Source organism: Pteronotus mesoamericanus, unplaced genomic scaffold, assembly GCF_021234165.1.
Source record: "Pteronotus mesoamericanus isolate MK-2021 breed Mesoamerican mustached bat unplaced genomic scaffold, CSHL_Meso_final scaffold_232, whole genome shotgun sequence".
NCBI classification, from domain to species: Eukaryota; Metazoa; Chordata; class Mammalia; order Chiroptera; family Mormoopidae; genus Pteronotus; species Pteronotus mesoamericanus.
This window is the reverse complement of record NW_026555311.1, coordinates 23979860-24000321: the sequence shown is the minus strand read 5'-3', so window position 1 is coordinate 24000321 and position 20462 is coordinate 23979860. Positions and strand designations below refer to the sequence as shown.

At 39.4% G+C, this 20462-nt stretch overlaps 1 protein-coding gene across 1 annotated transcript in view; it reads right to left on the bottom strand.

Annotated features, from left to right (window-relative positions):
- Window positions 1–20462, bottom strand: part of LOC129085364 (broad substrate specificity ATP-binding cassette transporter ABCG2-like) — a 79138-nt gene that overhangs the window by 8673 nt on the left and 50003 nt on the right. The window contains exons 9-15 of the mRNA XM_054591756.1: window positions 19603–19853; window positions 10777–10859; window positions 7376–7465; window positions 6084–6208; window positions 4464–4618; window positions 2625–2714; window positions 1780–1862 (exon numbers count right to left, since the gene is read on the bottom strand). Of these exons, the coding sequence (XP_054447731.1) occupies window positions 1780–1862; window positions 2625–2714; window positions 4464–4618; window positions 6084–6208; window positions 7376–7465; window positions 10777–10859; window positions 19603–19853 (877 nt within the window). The remainder of the gene's footprint in view (window positions 1–1779; window positions 1863–2624; window positions 2715–4463; window positions 4619–6083; window positions 6209–7375; window positions 7466–10776; window positions 10860–19602; window positions 19854–20462) is intronic.

Genomic DNA, 20462 nt, shown 5'->3' with positions numbered 1-20462 from the left:
GCAAGGGATATAAAGGAAAGGAGAAACAAATGAGCAACATCAAATTAAAAAGCTTCTGCACAGATAAAGAAAACATCAGCAAAATGAAAAGGGAACCAATGGTATGGGAAAACCTATTTGCCAATTATACCTCTCCAAAATATATAAATAACTCACAGGACTCCAGGAAGACAAACAATTCACTTAAAAAATGGGCAAAGGAACTTGAACAGACACTTCTCCAAGGCAGACATACACAGGGCCTAGAGATACATGAAAGGATGCTCAGCATCACTAACCATCAGAGAGATGAAAATTAAAACAGCTATGAGATACCACTTCACACTGGTCAGAATGGCCGTCATTAACAAATCAACAACAAGAAGTGCTGGCGAGGTTGGAGAAGAGGGAACCCTAGTGCACCGTTGGTAGGAATGCAGACTGGTGCAGCCACTGTGGAAACAATTTGGAATTTCCTCAGAAAACTGAAAATGGAACTGCCTTTTGACCTGGCAATCCCACTGCTGGGATTGTACCCTAAGAACCCTGAAACCAATTCAAAAGAACCTATGTACCCCAATGTTCATAGCAGCATTATTTACAATAGCCAAATGCTGGAAAGAAGCTAAATGCCCATCAGTAAATCGGTGGATCCAACAACTGTGGTACATTTACACAATGGAATACTACGCAGCAGATTACTACAGTTCACAACAGCATGCATGGAACTGGAGAGCATTATGGTAAGTGAAGCAAGCCAGGTAGTGAAAGACAAACACTATATGATCTCACCTATAAGTGGAAACTAATCAACAAACAAATGAGCAAAATAGAACCAGAGACAAATAAGCAGCAAACTGACAATGACCAAAGGGTTAGGGGGAGGCGGATCATAGGGGAAAGGCAGAGAAGGGGTAAGCCAAGGCACATGTATAATGGACCCATGGCCATGGACAACAGGGTGAGGATTGACCGTGGGAGTCGGGGGGTGGGCAGGGCAGGGGAGAGCAACAGGGAAAAGATTGGGACCACTGTAACTGAACAACAATAAAAAAAGAAAAAAGAGTTTCCCTTAATTTTTAAGAAACATTCTCTAATTTTATTAAAATATGCATTTATTAAAATATACATTTCTGTTTTATTGACATAATGCCAAAAAGGGGATTTCCTTTTTAGCTTACTAAAACACGTGTTACTTTCTGTGGAGGATACTTCCACTGGCAGTAGTCCAAGTCGGTATAAGAAACAACAAAAACTGTGCAGACTTTGATTTCATGATGTCTTCTAACTGCAGGAGCAAGAAACAAGTACCACAATGGTGAAAGGATAATGTTCACTCTCTTTCCAATTTTGTTGCCCCTTTAGCTCTTACTGCTCCTCTCACATGGGTTGGGCTCACATGAAGCCATAAGTTTATAGATCCACACACCTCACGTAATCTAGATAGTACAGATACAGGAAGGCCTTGCTAAAAGATTAAAGCAACTAATTTCAAAAGCAAATGTTCTGGAAATGAAATCTCATACCCACAAGCAGAACAGCAAAAGGATCTTTTCAAAGGCCTCAAACAAACAGCACATTAGAAATATTTTTCCCACTTAAATACAATTCTGACCATGTAGACTACGTGTTGTACAGCACTTTCATATGCATTAGTGCAAAACTCACTCTACAGATAAAACTATTTAGGCTCAGAGAAGCCAGTGTCCCTGAAAGGACTCATACCAGCTAGGCCCAGTGGCCTTTCTCCGTCCTGCCACACACTAAGCAAATCCATACTGACACTGAATATGAACTTACATTGCAAAGCTACAGGTATTGTTTGCTGTTATGTTGAGTCCTGGGCAGAAGTTTTGTCCCAAAAATTCATTATGCAGCAAAGCCTATAAAGCAAGGAGAAGCAGTCAAGGTGAACAGTTTTAAATTTCAAAAGAATTTTCCAAAGAATTATCACAATCGTATCCTCATAGTTTAATCTTTATTGTTATTTCTGAAAACAACACACAGTCTTTGTGACACCAGAGCAACTAAAATGATTGTTCCTGGCAATCAAGAGGCCTTTGGTTGGAATTTTGGCTTCTAATGCAAAGGAAATAAAGTATTTCTCAAGGAGGGATGACCTCTCGCTATTTTACCCCATATGCCTCTTGATTGTTTTAATTGAACCAGTTGTAATTCCTGGCAGTTGAGACTCAATTATACCACAATAAGACACAGACAGCTTTCACTGTAATTGACTAGATTCTAAAGCCAATAATGGTGTGAATATTAAATAGTCTTGGTTCTTCTAATTCCCCTTGCAATATAACATACATGGCCTAGAAAAAAATGTAGTCTAGGCTCCCATCCTCTCACATATTTCCTTATTGAACAGAAACCGACTACATTTTTTACATCAGTTGCTCAATCTTCCTCCTTAACTGTGAGTTATCACCCCACCCTTCACCTCCCTCACTCAACAGTATGACAGGAAAGTCAAGTTCACTTAAGGCTTAATAGGAAACTGATCTTCACTGCTCCTAAAAGGAACTTCCTGGGAGACCTCCCCACTCATGCCTGGGGACATGAGATGGCCAGGCTTTACTCTGGTTGCTCCTAGCTTGCGAACAGTAGCCTAGTCACAGGGACGGAAGAGGAAAACTTACCGCATAGCCATATCGAGGAATGCTCAAGTACTGAAGCCAAGAGAGCCAAGACACAACGGTTCTGAGATTGACCAACAGCCCTGAAAAAATCTGCAGAGAGCAGATGCAACATCAGAGCTGGTGGAGTGGTCTCGTGAAGAATTCTGGAGGTCATGCTTCTTACGTCCCTACTACCCTGTAAACCTTTCTGCTAAGGCCAACTCTTCCTTAAAATTCCTTCCACTACTCCAAAGACTTACCGTATCCTTTTTGCATGTGTATTCCTCTCTACAGCTGAGGCTGTTTGTGGTTTTAAAGGAATGACAATACACCTATATTTCATTTAACGGGAAGATCCTTAATTGTGAAGGCTTTTACTTTCTCTGAAACAGCAAGCAGTGGAAGGCCCTTAGTCCTGACTGTTGTAATGCTACAACCACTGCATATTCCCACAAACAGACACCCAGAACATATCCTGAGCACCACATGCCCCTCTATAATTCCATAACACAGAAGGCTTTGTTATTTACAAGGGTTTGCATTCTATCTCATTATGGCTTTAGGAATAATTGGGGGTTCAGAACGCATGTTTAAAATAACCCAAAGCCTAGACATAATGTGGCAAACTGAAGCATAACATATGGTCAATACCTTCACTTTAAGCTACCAAAAGCAGTATTGCCAAGAAGACCCCAGGAAGGACCGCTCCAGCAAGAGATGGCTACGTAAGAAGAGGTCCCTACAAAACTTCTCTCAACTGGCACTCGCCAGTGGGGATGGGCCTAACATTGACAATGATGTTGGTGGGAGTTCATATTTCTGATCTCACAAAGTGTTAACATATAACATCTCTCAGCAATATATGGTTTTACAGGCTCTCTATACAAACCATTAAATAATAATGAATCAAACCATCTAATATATCAAACAAAACACTTTTATATATTGAAGGACATTTTATTTATTGGATGACATACTGGAAACGTATGCAAGGTCTATCACTTCCTCAATAAAGTTTAGATCGGTAGTTTTCAATGGCAAGAGTGTGCTATTTACAACTTTTAAATACATCTACTCCTGCTCTAACAGAAAGGACATATCTAGTTAGTAAATAGGCTAAGCATCTCTGTTCACTTGAATTCGCTACCTTGGTCCTTCACCCTGTCATTCATCTATGTGCACGCAAACATCAGGGGCATTGAAGAGTAGGGTTAAATAACCGTTAAGAAAAAGAGGTAAACAGAAATATATTGACATAAGTGAATGTCAGGAACTCAGAAAGGAGGGGACCTAGTGCTGTGTGGACTTTGGAATATTTCACTATTTTTAAAACAATCCATTTCAAAATACAGGAGGAACCAAGATAGTTACCCATGCCACACACATAGTGTTCTAGTCCCATGGAGCTGAGCTTATCCCTTGGAAAGTATTTGATCCAAACAAACCATCTCAGCTGCTGGGTAAATAAGCCAGCGGTTCTCTAACACCCGCACAGAAGTCAGGCAATCAACCTGTCATTTTTATGAGGGAATCTTCCTGTCAAAATATTCCTGTTTTTGAAGTTCCCAGTCATCAAGGTTTCACTTTAGGTCACCAAGAAGCATCTTTTAAACTCTCATTTGTAACAACATGTTAACTAAAATTATAGTAATTATATTAGAACAGTAGCAGAAAAAGGCTGGGTAAGGTAGAGAAAAAGCTAGTACATTCTCCAATACAAGCCATGTTTTAATATATGGCTTCCTTAAAGCTAAGAGTCCCATTTAAAGAATCCCCAAAGGAGGTTTTCCATGACAGGTGAACTAGCGGCATGAAAGTGGGAAAATAACTACTACTCAGAGAAGCACAGTTCCTACTCACCATCATAAACACAAAGGAGATGGTCATGAGGAGTGTTGCTACTGATACCACACTCTGACCTGCTGCTATGGCCAGAGCCATAGAACTGGCCGAATAAGCCACCATCATGAGGGTAAACATCATGATGAAGAAGGACTCCACCGTTGGCTTGAATCCTTAGGAAGAAAAGAGGGGGTTCATCCAACCACCTAGGTCACTGTGTACCTGGGATTCACTGTTTACTGCGCAAATATGAATGAGAAGTTAATACTAAAATGAAAACATTCACCCTCTATCCAGCCGCCCTGAGTTGCCAATTTCATTGTCCCCCCTCACAGAACTGCACAGAGTTAGCACTCAGTTTTCTTTTTTACACTAATGCACGAGCACTTTTTCATGTAATGCCTGTGCTCCTTGTTGTATAACGATTAACAATTGCTGAGTGCTTTAGATGAGAGCTGGAGGCAGCACACCAGCCAGACTTCTACAGCCTTCTCTCTGAGAAAGAAGCTTGTTGAGGACACATTGTTTTCACCCAGACATCCCCACACTACGCACTGCGTGCCGTAACTGTGCTAACTGTGGTAGTGAGCAGTGCGGGAAGATCAGGATGGCATGACCTCCCAGTGGTTTCACTATCTGAGGGACGGCTTGCAGAACGCAGATGTCTGAGACCAAGTACCATAGAGCTTCGGATTCAGGAAACCACCTTCTAAACTATAATGGGGTACCGTTATGGGCCACACACTCTGAACAGGGTTTGGGACAGCCGTAGGAACACTAGTCAGGAGCCCAAGGGTCCTGGAGGTGTGCCTGCCTCTTTAAGACTTGCCTCTCACTTGTCAAATGGAAATTTAAACCCAATCAGGGTGTCTTCTCCTATGGTACTTTCTCGAAAAAAAAAAGTGTGTGTGTGTGTGTGTGTGTGTGTGTGTGTGTGTGTGTATCAGCCAGGGGCTGCTTTTTCTCAATGAACCCTGAATCCCCAAGAACCAGCCTGTGGCCCAGCTTCCCATTTTATATATAATATATATAAAATATATATATAATATATATAAAATATATATATAATATATATATATATTTTAGTCATATATATATGACTAGTATCTCAGTATGTATACAGTGCAATACATGCAAATTCCAAGGCAATGAGCCTGGGGAGAACCCTTAATACAATGCACACATGAATCTGTCTTCAGGTAATCAAAAATATTCTTATTAAAAAAATAAACCCCAAAAATTTCTATCTTTCGGTTCATGTATATGTGTGTGTGTGTACACACACACACACACACACACACACATACATAAGAACATAAATAGGTAATAGATATCACAGCTCAAGCTCCTCCCACCAAGTGTCAATTACTTAATGAATGCTTTCCATGTCTGTATATGACACACACCATCACTGAGTAACATATGATTTTATAAATAGGCATAAACGTTAGGGTGGGGAAAGTCTTGACATGAGTGTACTCAGAGAATAGTTATTTCAGAGTGTGCACAATAGATGGATGCTTCCTTATCCTGTGGCGTCGTTTATCGTTTTGAGAACCAAAAACATTCTTGCAAAAAGACATTAGCTTCCCCTCACTCCCAACTCTACAGACACGTACTTTTTGTCTTACTACTTACCCAACAAGAAGTAGATTATACAAGTAAATATAATACTTGGTAACATCCTCATGGGTAGAAAATCAGATAACAGTTTCCCAAAGAAATAAGATGACACTCTGTAGTATCCACTGATATATTCATGCCTAAAACACAAAAATTCACACCACGCATCCCACATGAGCTTCAGAAGGCACAGGCCAGGTGATTCAGCCACTTGCTCTGTAGAGCTCCTGCCGCAGGGGTCGAACACCTACAGCTTCTCACACCCTCCAGGTTACCTAACCCACCACCTTCACCCAGTCAGCACCAGGCGCCATCTCAGGGGCACGCCTCCCCTGACACATCATTCCCAACCTGCTCTGTGCGAGGACCCCTCTCACTTTACAGAATTCCCTCCTAAGGCCGCCCACTTCGCCCTCGCAACCCCCACTCCAGGTGAACACGTTCTCTATCTCCTGCCTCCCTTCCGACACTGGGTTTCCTTGAAAGGTGGCACCTCCGTAGCTGATCTCAGTGGTCAGGGGGGCTTTGCTTTCTCCCACTTATAATTATGAAGAAGGTGGTGTTATTCCCAATAACCCCCAGTGCAGCCCAGGATCACTAAACCCTTTTCACTTCTTCCTTTCCCATGGTGGGAAAAAAACACGGCGTGTCTTCCTTCAATGATCACGTCCCCAGCGGTAATCTGTGGCAGCTATCAAATCCTGATTTCTCCCCAGTGAAGTCCCAGATCCCTCCTCTTCCCGACATCCTCCTCCTGTGATTCCAGACTCCTCCACCAATATCTGCATTCTTTGCCTCTCTACTGATTCCTTTCCTCAAGCACGTAAATAGGGGCAAAGCTCTTCCAACTTTGAAGAACACAGGAACCAACCCAGCCCACACTTTCTTTCAGGCTTCCTCCTGGCCTTTTCCATTCTCCCTTCCATTGAGCGATAAGCTTGGCCTACAGTCTTCGTCAACTTTACGTCCTCACATTCAACTGAGTGTTTAATCCAGTTCTTTCTCTCTACCAAGCCCCTCAAGCTTTCCTTGTGAAGGTCATCGTGACTCCTTAGTTGCTACAACTAAAGCTCATTTTCAGCCGCTACTGCTTGCATTCGCTGTACCGTTTGCATTCAAGGTTACGCCCTAATCTTGAAACTCCTTTTCCCTTGGTCACAGGCCCCTTATGCTCACGATTCCCCTCCCGGCCCCTGGCTGCTTGTTCTCAATGGACCCTCACTCCCCAGGAACCAATCTGTGGCCCGGCTGTGTACGTGACCGATTGACACTGGACAGCCCTCTTCCTGGAACAGAGACATGCTCACATAAAGAGCTTCTTCTCAACCACGAAGAGCTCCACGGATGATACACTGCTGAAGCACTGGTTGGTCGTCAGGAAGAAGAGCACCCCAGCTCTGCGATGAGAGAAGAGAACAGGAGCACCGCAATCAATTCAACATTCTGAGATCAATCTTCTACCTGCAAAACTCTTTCCTCAAATGATAGCTTAGGACCTTGAACAGGTGTTCTGGATAAGACAGTGAGGAAGGGAAGCACGAGCCCCCCTCAGGACTCTCCCTACCCCAGCGTCTCCCCAGTGGACTCCATATGGTGCAGTTTGAAATTCACAGTCCTGGGTTGCCACGGATTGATCTGTCTCCCCCAAATCCCTATGTTGAAGCCCTATCCCTCAATGTGAAGCTATTTAGAGGCGGCATCTTTGGAAGGTAGTTAAGTTTAGATGAGGTCATGGGGGTGGAGCCCTCCTGATGGGATCGGTGTCCTCAGGAGAAAAAGGAGAGACTTCAGGGCTCTGTCTGTGCCACGTGAGGACTCAGCGGGAAGCAGAAAGCCAGAGCCCCCCACCTTCTGAATTGTAAGAAATAAATATGTGTTGTTTAAGGCAGAGTCACCAACCTCTGGGCCACAGACTGGTACCAGTCCGGGCCTGTTAGGACGGGGGCCGCAGAGCAGGAGGTGAGCTTGCCTGTCCTGTGCTTGAATCATCCCAAAACAATGCCCTCACCCACCGTCTGTGGAAAAATTGTCTTCCACAAAGCTGGTCCCTGGTGCCAAGAAGGTTGGGACCTATGGTTTAAGCCATCCAGTCTGCGGTTGTTATGGCAGCTAAGGTAATGATTACAAAAGTCATAAAAATGCCACCACCTTTAATTTTAACTAATGAAAACACAAGTACCATCCTAATCCATGAACAGAGAAATAGTCAAAACCTGCAAAGGTTAGAAACCTCTATTAGCCAGTTGTCAAAGTTAAGTAAAGAAGGAACTAAGACATGAAGAGGCCAAATGAGAGAGTAGAGGGAAGCCTCTGTCAGAACCTTATTATATACATTCATCTCACAGTCATGGGAAGAACCTTTGTTTGTCCTTGACAACCCGCTGCCCGACATGGTTCCCTATGTGCTCAAAAAGAAAGCAAATCACTCTTCTAAAAGAGAAATTAACTTGTGTCCACATAACAAAAGGAAGACTATTAACGCTTCCCTCTCCATAAAATAAGGTCTAAAAAGAAAGTACTCAACTCATCTGCACTTTGATAGAACTGTAAAGTTTATGAAAGCACGCCAGCATCCCCAAAACAGTGTTGCTCTTCCTGCACAACCACACAATTTAATTGACATTGAGGGTGTGAGTGGAAAGTAAAAGAGATGAAGTGATACATTATTTAAATGACACAAAATTAAGAGAGCATTTTAAAAAATTTAAACCCAAGTGTATAACCCCAAATAGAGTCTATAGACACTAATTGTTTTTAACACCAAAATAATAATCAATTAATTAGACAACAGGCTGTATTAAAAGTAAATGTTTAAAAAAGAAAGAAATAAAAAATTTTAAAGCTAATGTTGAAACAATAATGAATAAATGAAAAACAGCCAGGCAATACTTAGCTCATTTTGTTTTCTTACATCTAAAAGTTCAATAATGTTTACAATGATTCAAAACTAGTAGACATTGAAATGCCTTTTAAATGATAAGAATTTATTTTATACTACTAAATACTTTGTTAAAGAATTTAATATATTCATTTGTTTATTTTTATTTTTTTCTTTTGATTGATTTTAGAGAAAGACAGAGGAAGGGGAAAAGAAAGCGAGAGAGAAACATCAGTTTGTTGTTCCATTTATTTATGCATTCATTGGTTGATTCTTGCATGTGCCCTGACTGGAGATCAAAAGTGCAGCCTTGGTATTGATACCAATACACTGGAATGATGCTCTAAAACACGGAGCTACCCGGCCAGGGAGAGTTTAATGTATTCTAATTTTTTTCAAGGTCATGCTCCATGTTACAGTTAGAAAAAACTAAGTCCCATATACCTCCTCATGTCAAACAAATCAAAAAATAGAAAGGAAAGCAACTGTAAATCACAGGCAACAACAGAAAAATTAGATAAACTGGACTATGTGTATCATAGAACACAACCAGCAGAGTGAAAAGACAACCCACAGAATGGCAGAAAATATCTGTACATCTGTATCTGATAATATTCAGAATATACAAAGAACTCTTACAGCTCAATAATAAAAAAAAAACAATTAAAAATAGGCAAAGAACAGAAATAGACATTTCTCAAAGAAGTGACATAAAAGGCCAATAACCACGTTAAAAGATGTTCAGCATCACCAATCACACTGCAGATCAAAACCACATGAGATACCAATTCACACCAGTTAGGGTGGCTGCTATAAAGCAAAACAGTAAGTGTTGCCCTGGCTCGGGAGATACTGAACGTTTGTACACTGCTGGTAGAAACACAAAATGGTGCAGCTGTTGTAGGAAAATGGGATGGAAGCGCCTCAAAAAAATTAACAGAATTACCAAATGATCAGTAACTCCACTTCTGGGTATCCATCTAAAAGAATTTAAAGCAGAGACTTAAACAGGTATATACTTGTACAAGCATGTTCATAGCAGCATTATTCATTACAGCCAAAGGTGAAACAATTCAAGTGTCCATGAACAAATAAATGGATAAATAAAATGTGGTGTATCCACACGATGGAATATTATTAAATCTTTAAAAGGATGAAATTCTGACACATGCTACAACATGGATGAACCATGAAGATATTATGCTAAGGGGGATATGCCAGTCCCCAAGGACAAATAATGTATGATCTATTTATATGAGGTACCTACAGTAGTGAAATTCAGAGATAGAAAGTATAATGGTGATATGGAGTTATTGTTCAATGGGTACAAAGGCTCAATTTGGAAATTTAAAAAATATTCTGGAGTTTATGCTGGTGGTGATGGTTGCACAACAATGTGATCATAATTAATGCCACTGAACTGCACGCCTAAAACTGGATAGGAGGGTAAACTTTATGTACCACTATATATATATATATATATATATATATATATACATATATATATATATATATAGTGGTAAAATATATATATATAGTGGTAAAATATATATATATAAAATATATTTTTTATTTTTTATATTTATGTTATATTTTATATAATTCATATTATATATGAAACATATATATAAAATATATATACAGTGGTAAAATACACAGAACATATAATTTTCATATATATGAAAATTAACTCCTATTCAGCCTTCAATTCACTGACTTGTACTATTTAGTTTGTCCTACACTTGCCTGAAATTCATATTTTTCATATATTTTCATAACTTTGAAAAAAGTAACAGTACTTTTTCAAAGCCAAGATCTAAATGTACTTACCTATTCTGTATTCCTGCAGGATCACTTTTTAGATCATAGAAAATGGCACCTATAACCAGTCCCAGGATGACTGTTACAATTATCTTTTCAAAAAGAGAAAGACAAGCAAAACAAGAGTTTAAATTAAAGGTAAAAAACTTTATACACCATTTATTGTTACAATAGGCAAATCACTCCATTGAGATAGATACTTTAAATGACTTGGCCAAAGTCCCCGGGAAAATATAAAACAGTGAACGCTAGCAGACTGCCCTCTAAATTAAAATAAAAATTCATTGATCTGTGTGTTGGGGAAGCTGAAGGAGGATGAAGTAGGCTCCTGGAAAAGCTGAGACCCCTCCCAGGGCTTCCCAGGCACTGCCAGCTCAGGGTCCTGTTCGGGCTGCTGGGCCTGGGAACGCTATACACAGTGGAGAACAGCACAGGAGTCTAGCAAAGCCACTGGGGGAGTAAAATAAAGTCAAGTGGCTAAGAGCCCTGACCTGAATTCTCAACCTTTGTACTAGTGGACATGCCTAGTTGTACAGTATCTCAGGAGGTTCAAGCAATAACAGAATATTAAAAATATTCTTAGCATGAAAAATAAATACGATTTTTAAAGCACACATAAAATTTATACTACTACTGGAATGTTGCATGGTAAGGAAGTAGGGGTACATCACTTTGTTTTTAAGATTGATTAATGTCTCTTAAGGATACTTTTATAAGTGAAGGGTTAAGGATTGTATTATGATATAATTTATTTAAGGAAATTCTACTTATTGGACTTTTAAATTGCATTTAAATATAAAAATATAAGAAACAGTAGTAAAAAAATTAGCTATCCCACCATGTACCTTGGAATCTTCAAAGTTAAAGTTAAAAAAAATTGGACACTACCAATGCTTTGTTTATTTTGCACTCAAATTTGATATACCAACAAATTATCAGTATTATCATTAGGATGTTTCCTAAAGGTTTCAAAATTCTAAAAGTATTTCCAAAGTCAGCTCTCAAACATAGATAAAATAGTTAATCCTGCAACATTGTTATGTTTTTACAAGATGCATTTACGTCATTCTTTCTTGTATTAAAAACAAGCAGACAAACACTACAGGAGATGCAATCTGTATCTGGCTTCTGTTCTGAACAGAAAGGAAAAAGTAAAAAATTCCCTAGTGCGTTACTGCATCTTTGTTCCAATGTGTTTACCAACATTTCTCAAGGTGAGTTTTGAGGGATGTTTATGGCCATCACTACAGAAATTAATCCATTGTCAAATGTTTAATATGCTAATAGAAACAATGAATCGCCAAGAGATAATGTTTTTTCCCAATTGATTTAATCAAAAACATTTAGCACATTAAATGAAAATTAAATCTTCTTACACATACAATCTATTCAATCTAAAATCTTCCAAATATAAACTTTTGTTAAATGCACTATTAGAAGCAAAGTCTGATTCAAATAAATGATTAGTTCAAACCTAGCACAGCTATAAGACTACAGATACAAGATTTATCAGGAAGCCATAAAACATTTTTTTAAAATATATTTTATTGACTATGCTCTTATAGTTGTCCCGTTTTCTTCCTCCCCTCTCCCTCTCCACCATGCTCGCTCCTCCAACCAGCATTCCCCCCACACCTTAGTTCATGTCCATGGGTCACACATATAAGTTCTTTGGCTTCTCCATTTCCTATACTGTTCTTAACCTCCCCCTTAATATTTTGTACCTACCAATTAATGCTTCTTATTCCCTGTGCTTTTTCCCCCATTCTCCCATTTCCCCCTCCCAACTGATAAGCCTCCAAATTTCTCTGATTCTGTTCCTGTTCTAGTTGGTTGCTTAGTTTGTTTTGGTTTTTGCTTTGTTTTTGTTTTTTTACGTTCAGTTGTTGATAGTTGTGAGTTTGTTGTCATTTTACTGTTCATAGTTATGATCTTCTTTTTCTTAGATAAGGCCCTTTAACATTTCATATAATAAGGGTTTAGTGATGATGAACTCCTATAGTTTTACCTTATCTGGGAAGCACTATAGTTGCCCTTCCATTCTAAATGATAGCTTTGCTGGATAGACTAATCTTGGATGTAGGTCCTTGCTTGTCATGACTTTGAATACTTCTTTCCAGTCCCTTCTTGCCTGTAAGGTTTCTTTTGAGAAATCAGCTGATAGTCTTATGAGAATTCCTTTGTAAGTAACTCTCTTCTTTTTGCTTGCTGTTTTTCTCCCTATCTTTAATCTTGAGTAATTTAATTATGATGTGCCTTGGTGTGTTCCTCCTTGGGTCCAACTTCTTTGGGACTCTCTGAGTTTCCCGGACTTGCATGTATACTTCCTTCACCAGATTGGGGAAGGTTTCCTTCATTATTTTTTGAAGTAAGTTTTCAATTTCTTGCTTTTCCTCTTCTCCTTCTAGCACTCCTGTGATTTAGATTTGGGAAGATTTAAAGTTGTCCCAGGGGTTCCTAAGCCTATCCTCATTTTTTTTGAATTCTTGTTTCTTCATTCTGTTCCAGTTGAATGTTTATCTCTTTGTTCTGCTTCAAATTATTGATCTGAGTCCCTGTTTCCTTCCCTTCACTGTTGCTTCCCTGTGTATTTTCCTTTAATTTACTTTGCATAGCCTTCACTTCTTCCTTTATTTTGAGGCCATACTCAACCATTTCTGTGAGCATCCTAATTATCAGTGTTTTAAACTCTGCATCTTATAGGTTGGCTATTTCCTTGTCACTTAGTTCTTTTTCTGGAGTTTTGACCTGTTATTTCATTTGGGCCATATTTCTTTGTCTCAGTGTGCCTGTTACATTAGAAGGGGCAGAGCCTTAGGTATTTGCCAGGGTGGGGCAACCCACTTGACTGCCCTGTGGCACTGTATCTGAGGCTGGGGTTAGAGAGGGAATAGTGCTGTTTTCTCAGCTCTCTGCCAGCTTTCAGTCACTTCCCCTGCTACCCACAGCAAATTGAGCACTTGCCGTGCTGATTCCCTGGTGGGTGGGTTTGTGTACATTTTTGAACTCCGTGGGCCTCTCCAACAGACTTTCCTGTGAGGCTCGGAGTTTCTCCTGCTGCCGCATTCCCCACAGGTTTTTATAGCCAGAGGGTTAGAAGCTTTCTTTTCCCAGCTGGAACCCTAGGTTGTGTGGTCCGTCTTGCTCCTGTTGTTCTTTCCAGCTTATCTGCACACAAATGTGGGATCACCCACCATGGTCTGCCAATGGCCACCTTGTTGCATGATCTCTCTGCCTCCATCTCTGCCCCCACTACCAGTCTGGAGGAATATTTTCTCTTTAACTCTGTGGTTGTCGGACTTCCATACAGTTTGATTTTCTGGCAGTTCTGGTTCTTTTTCTTTTTAAATGGTTTGTTATCCTTCTTTTGGTAGTGCAAATGAAAAATATCTACCTATGACTCCATCTTGGCCAGAAGCCACCATAAAGTATTTTAGTAGATACATGTTCAAACCTTTAGAGAAACAAATGACATACAGTCAAGTTTAAAAACGCCACGCCAGTAAGCTATGAACCATGGGCCAAATAGGGCCTGTCACCTATTTCTGTTCAGTCCACAACATAAGAACAGTATTTACCATTTTTTAATGGTTGAAAAGAGAGAGCAATTTATGTGCTGTTCGAATACTAACAGATTATTTGAAATTTATATGCAATTCAAATTTCAGAATCAAGATGGCAGAGGAGTGAGTGGAAGTCACACTGACCTCCTCCCAGGACCAATCTGGAGTTACAACTAAATTGTGGAGAAATCACCTGGAACAAACAACTGAACAATAGCGAGAGAGGATGCTTATAGTCCTAGACAGACAGAAGAATCAACTTTAGCGCAACCTAACTGGTAAGGAGTGTGGTAGAGACTTGAGAAGGTGGGCAGGGTGCCCATGGGAAGCAGCACCAGAGGATATTGAAAGGGCCACTTGGATCCCCCTAAGAAGAGCAATGTCTAATCCATAAGCAGGGATCTCCAGCCTACAGCACCAGAACCCAAAAAGTATACACAGATAACAGCCAGCTGCAAAAAGTAGCATGGTTCCTCTCTGCCAGAGATAGGAGGCTAGAGATGCAAAGAGCCATTTAAAAAGAGAATACATAAATTTTCATTTGCAGCCACTTACCCTGGTCTCTGGCAAAGGCAGAGGCAGAGTGGGCTAGAGATGCCTGAGGAGAGATTGGGGATGGAGGCTTTGGGGAGAACTGAGAGAGTAGCTGGTGGGATCCCAGTGCTGACTCCTCCCCGAGATGGCAGCAGCCATCTTGCACAGGCAGCCCATTCCCCTGAGCAGCAACAGTGTGAGAGGGTACAACAGCCCCGCCCCCAGGAGGGACTCAGCCCTGGCCCAGTGGTGTGCAATCCCAACCACTGAGTACAGAGCAGCAGTCACAGTTAGTAAATCCCTGACTAAACGGGGCACAGAGTGGTCTACAGACCCTTGATGAGAGAGACTGGAGATGAAGGGTTTGGGGAGAGAATGGAGAGAGTAGCCAGTAGGATCCTGGTGCTGACTCCTCCCCCTATGGCAACAGCCATCTTGCTCAGGAACACCACTCCCCTGAGAGACACAATGTGAGAGGACCTAATAACCCCGCCCCCAGGAAGGACTCTGCCCCACCCTATCTTGTCTAAGCCAGCCTGCTGAATGCAGAGTGACTAGATTGACAGCTGAAGGAGAGAGCCACAGACAGTAGATATCTGGAAGTCTCAAACAGACTGCCTAAGATCAGACAGGGTCAGCATCTGACATCATCAGAGGCAGATCTAGAAAGGAAAAAACAAAACAAAACAAAACAAAACCGCCGTCTCCTACCATAGAAGTTCACATCACAAAGTCAGGAAATCAAGACAGACCAATTTAAGAAGCAGAAGCAACAAAGAGTCTCACAAATAAGGGGAAGGAAAAGAAGCACCCCCCAATTGAAGGGAAAGGAGGAATCCCCAGAAAAAGAACTAAAGGAAATAGAGGTAAGGAAACTATCAGATACTGAGTTCCAAACAATGCTTCTAAGGAAGCTCAGTGAAGTCAAAGAGAATTACTGAAAAGAATGAAGAGGCATTTAGGGAAATGCAGGACAATCTGAAACATAATAATAACCATATAATAGGGATACTAAAGGAGAAGAAGAGGAGCAAGAGATAGAGAAACTATTTGAAAAAGTAATGATGGAACACTTCCCTAATTGGAGGAGAGAAAAAGTTACACTACTCCTAGAAACACAGAGGATCCCATTCAAGAGGAACCCAATGAGGTGCACTCCAAGTCATATCATAAATAAAATGGCAAATATCAAAGACAAACAAAGAATCCTAAAGGAAGCAAGGGAGAAACAGGTAGTAACATATAAGGGAGCCCCGGTACAGCTAGCAGCTGACTTCTCAGCAGAAATACTACAGGCCAGAAGGGAATGGCAAGAAATATCCCAAGTCGTGAAAAGCAAAGGCTTGCAACCAAGAATGCTCTACCCAGCAAGGCTCTCAATTAAAATGGAAGGTGAAAGGAGGAGTTTCCCAGACTAAAGAAGGCTAAGAGAATACACATTCACTAAACCAGCATTGCAAAACATGCTAAAGGGACTGCTTTAAGAAGATGAAGAAAAAACGTCTAAGAATATCCTGTTCCTTTCACAGTCACCAATACTTGATATGACCAGTACTGTTAATACTTATTAATCTGATTGTGACAAAGATGCGTTAAGTGTTACTTTATCATTTGTTGAAACTAAACCTGTTTTTGTATATTTCTTGCCTATTTCTATTATTTTTCAAAAGCTTTAAATGATTTTTTGGTATTCTTTATCCATTTTTTGACTAAATGTTTACAGAACTTTTTCCTTTTAAAAAAAAAAGCAAAAACTATTAACCCTTTTTTAGATGTGTTGCAAATACTTTCCTATTCTATTACTTGTCCTTTAACTTTTTTATATGTATATTACTGTATGTCTTAACTGTTTAAAACAGCCATATTGTCAATATTTTACCTTATAGCCTCTGGATTTGAATATTTTACTTCAGGGTAAGAAAAATAGTATTTTGTATTTTCTCCTAAAACTCCTTAGATTTTACATATTGATTTTTAACTCACCTGGATATGTTCTGTATGTGTGAAGTAGGTCTCTGTATTTGTTTTATTTCAACTAATAGTGATCCATGCACTTTATCTGTTGAGTAAGCCTTATTTTACCCATTGATTTGAAATATGAAGTTAATCATATATTACATTGTTAGACAGATATATACATTTGTCTCTAGAATGCTTGTAATAATTCATTGATATACTTGATTATTTCTGTGCTGGTGTCATGTTGTTTTAATTGCTGAGACTTTATAATGGATTTAATTTTTTAAATATTTTATAATGGATTTTGCATTTTAAAAATAAATAAATAACATCAATCTGCATTTTTTTAAAAAGGAAAAGAAGGAACTCCTACCTTTTACAACAACATGGATGGAACTGGAGAATGTTATGCTAAGTGAAATAAGCCAGTTGGTGAAAGACAAATACCATATGATCTCACCTATAAGTGGAATCTATTCAACAAAATAAACTAATGAACAAAATAAACCACAGGCATGGAAACACAGAGCAGACTGAAACTGAACAGAAGGGATAGGGGAGGAGGACAATGGTGGAAAGAAGGGGAAGGGACTAGATAAAGAACATGTATGAATGACCCATGGACATGGACAACACAGTGGGAATTGACTGTGGGAGAGGGGCGTGGGGTGCAGTGGGTGGAGGAGGGCAAAGGAGGAAAAATTGAAAACTGTAATAGAATAAACATGATTTTTTAAAAAATTTAAAAAGAAAAGAAATTTATATGAAATTCAGATTTCATTGTCTATTAATTGTTTAACTGGAGAACAGACGTGATCATTCATTTATGTATTATTATGGCTGTTTTCTCCCTAAAATGGCAATTGACTACACAACACAAAGACCACATGGCCTCCGAAGCCTAAAATATTCACTATCTGTCCCTTTACAAAAAAGGTTTGCCTACCCCTCACCTAAGCTCATATTCCAGTATTCACAAGTCTGAACAAGAACTGAGTCCCCTAAGCAGATGCTCATAGAGATGCAAAGTTCTGCAAAGTTCTATCCTTATTCTGTGAGACTGCCAGGGCTCTGAACATTGCTGTAATTCCTTCAGTGGAATTGAGGTCCCTGAGAAGACAAGTAGGCTGAACATGCCACCTGGAGGTCTGGGCCTGGGGTTTGACACTGAAGGAAGCCTAGCACCGAAAGGTACAGAATCGTGGTGTATTAGAAATAGTTCCACACTCTAATCACACCTTGCCCAAAACTACAATATATGTGACTTAGACATGACACTTATAAACCACTTTTAGAGGCAAGAAAAATTGAAGTATTTTTTCTAAGTCCAAAGATATGATGCATAAATCATACCACAGAATGAAGTCCATTACACTGTCTCATTGGTGACCAGTGGGCAACCAGGATGACCTGATTGATCAGACTTATTTCCAAATGACATCAAATCCACTCTAAAAAAAATGAAAACTTACCCTTGATAGATGGTACCCAAAAGTGCTCATGTTCTGACAGAAATGTCAAATTACAGTTACCAAAATTATTTAAAGCAATTAGCAATAAATCTTAGGAAGCATCTAGGCTCTCAGTATTAACACTTAGAAGGCAACACTACTGAAGTATGAAAATTATGTTACACATAATAAGATGTTAGTAATGGTTCATTAGAGCCACCTATGGATCATCTTTTAGTAGTCAACAGAAATTCAAAGACTGGTAATAAAATTAACAAAAATAACTATCTAAATTTGTTTTCTTAGAAATGATGGACAAACAAATTGAAAATACCAGGTGCAGGAGTGGGTTTTGTATGAGTGGGCTTGAGAATAACAGAAAAACCATAAAGGAGTAATAGTCAACAACTCAATAGCACCAGCCCAAAGAGGGAAAGCACATGATTTCATCTTAAGAGAAATGTAATCTGAGCAACAGCCTCATTTAACACAAGTCAAGTTTGTTCATTACCTTTGTGTTCCTTGCAAATTGATTGAGGTGCCTGGTGCTCTCCCAGATCAGAACCCCCTAAATGCAGAAGGTCAGTGATAAGAACAGCCTTTGTACACAGGCTCTTTCCTCAGACAGCAGCGGCCCCTTCCATGCTCAAGTGCATTCACTGACATTCAGGGGAAGGCTTCCCTGACCACCTGATTTAAAATGCAAAGCAACCCCTTTCCCTCTCTCCCACTTTTCCATCTCTTTTCCTTCTTTTTCTCTCCCTTTCTCTGCTTCCCTGCTCAAAGTACCTCCAGAGCCCATTTCTCCTTCTGCCACAGTAAACATTTTATTTCTGTAGGAATTTAACAGCCATCTTTCCTCATAAGAAAATTTGTTCCAGAAGAGCAGGGAATTTGTTTTTATCCATTTTGTTCACTGCTGTGTGCAAGCTCCCCAATATAGTACATAGTCAGCAGGGACTTGTTGACTAAGTCAGGAAATGAACATGTATAGCTACCAGAAAACCACAAATGTTATTTAAAAATTGCTTTACTTCACTATTTTTGAAAAAAACATTTGTGTACAAAAGTGATCTATTACAGTTTGCCTAAATCAATAAAAATATTTAATTAGGTATTCCAATAAACACTTAAAATTTTTTCCTGTCTATGGTATCTTAACTGTGTTTTGTTTGTTCTATTGACTGTTTCTATATTCCAGATAGAATGGGGATAAATAAATGGAAGGGTGAGTAGGAGATAACCATAATCCTAAAATAGATTATATCAGAATCTAATGTTCTCACATGAGTACTGCACAGCATAAGTACACGAATCTGTCAGGTTACCTGAGCTATGGAGGCCTGAGGATTACCCAGCAAGTTTTTGAATGAACGCTTGGAGACCCATCTGACTTGATGACAGAAGGAGGTGGCGTAGGTGATGTCCCCGACAGCCACGCTGTTCTTCTTTTTCTGAACCTCTATGAGTTGATCTAATTCAACTGTTGTTTTTCTGAAGAAGGCAGAGTTGACATAAAACTTAGCTAATTTTTCTGTGAGTGGCTTATCCTTCTTGGAAGGTTCTTCAGTCTCCTTGGCTTTGGAATAAAAGTGGACAGAGGGAAATACTAATAAAATAGCTGACTTAGCCATTTTCTAGAACTTTCTTAGATTCTTCCCTAACATTTAATTCTAACTTGAATATAAAAATTATTAGATCTGTAATTTCTTTACACATTAGAAAAAAAAATACTCAATTGGCCTGACTACTTCCATACCTGTGTGAATACTGCAAACTCACTGATTTTTCCCTAACTATAATATTTTTACCCTGGTTCTTTTAAAATAAATTTACCAAAGGAAGTTGTAATTTTTAATAGAAAAGCCTCATCCTTGCTTTCTACTACATACAAGTGCATAGATTGCTAAGTTTGTTATTTCAAAACACTACATAAACCATGAACATATTTTTTAATGGAAACTCCCCTTAGAACTGACACTATCATATAAATGATCATTTATAAATTAAATAAAAAATACAGCACTCATGGATAACAAAATTTGGGTTGACTGATGCTATAGACTATATGTCTCCCCCTAAAATTCATATACTGAAACCCAATTCCCAATGTGAAGGTATTTGAAAGTGGGGCCTTTGAGGAGTGATTAGGTCACAAGGGTGGAGCCCTTGTGAATGAGATTAGTGC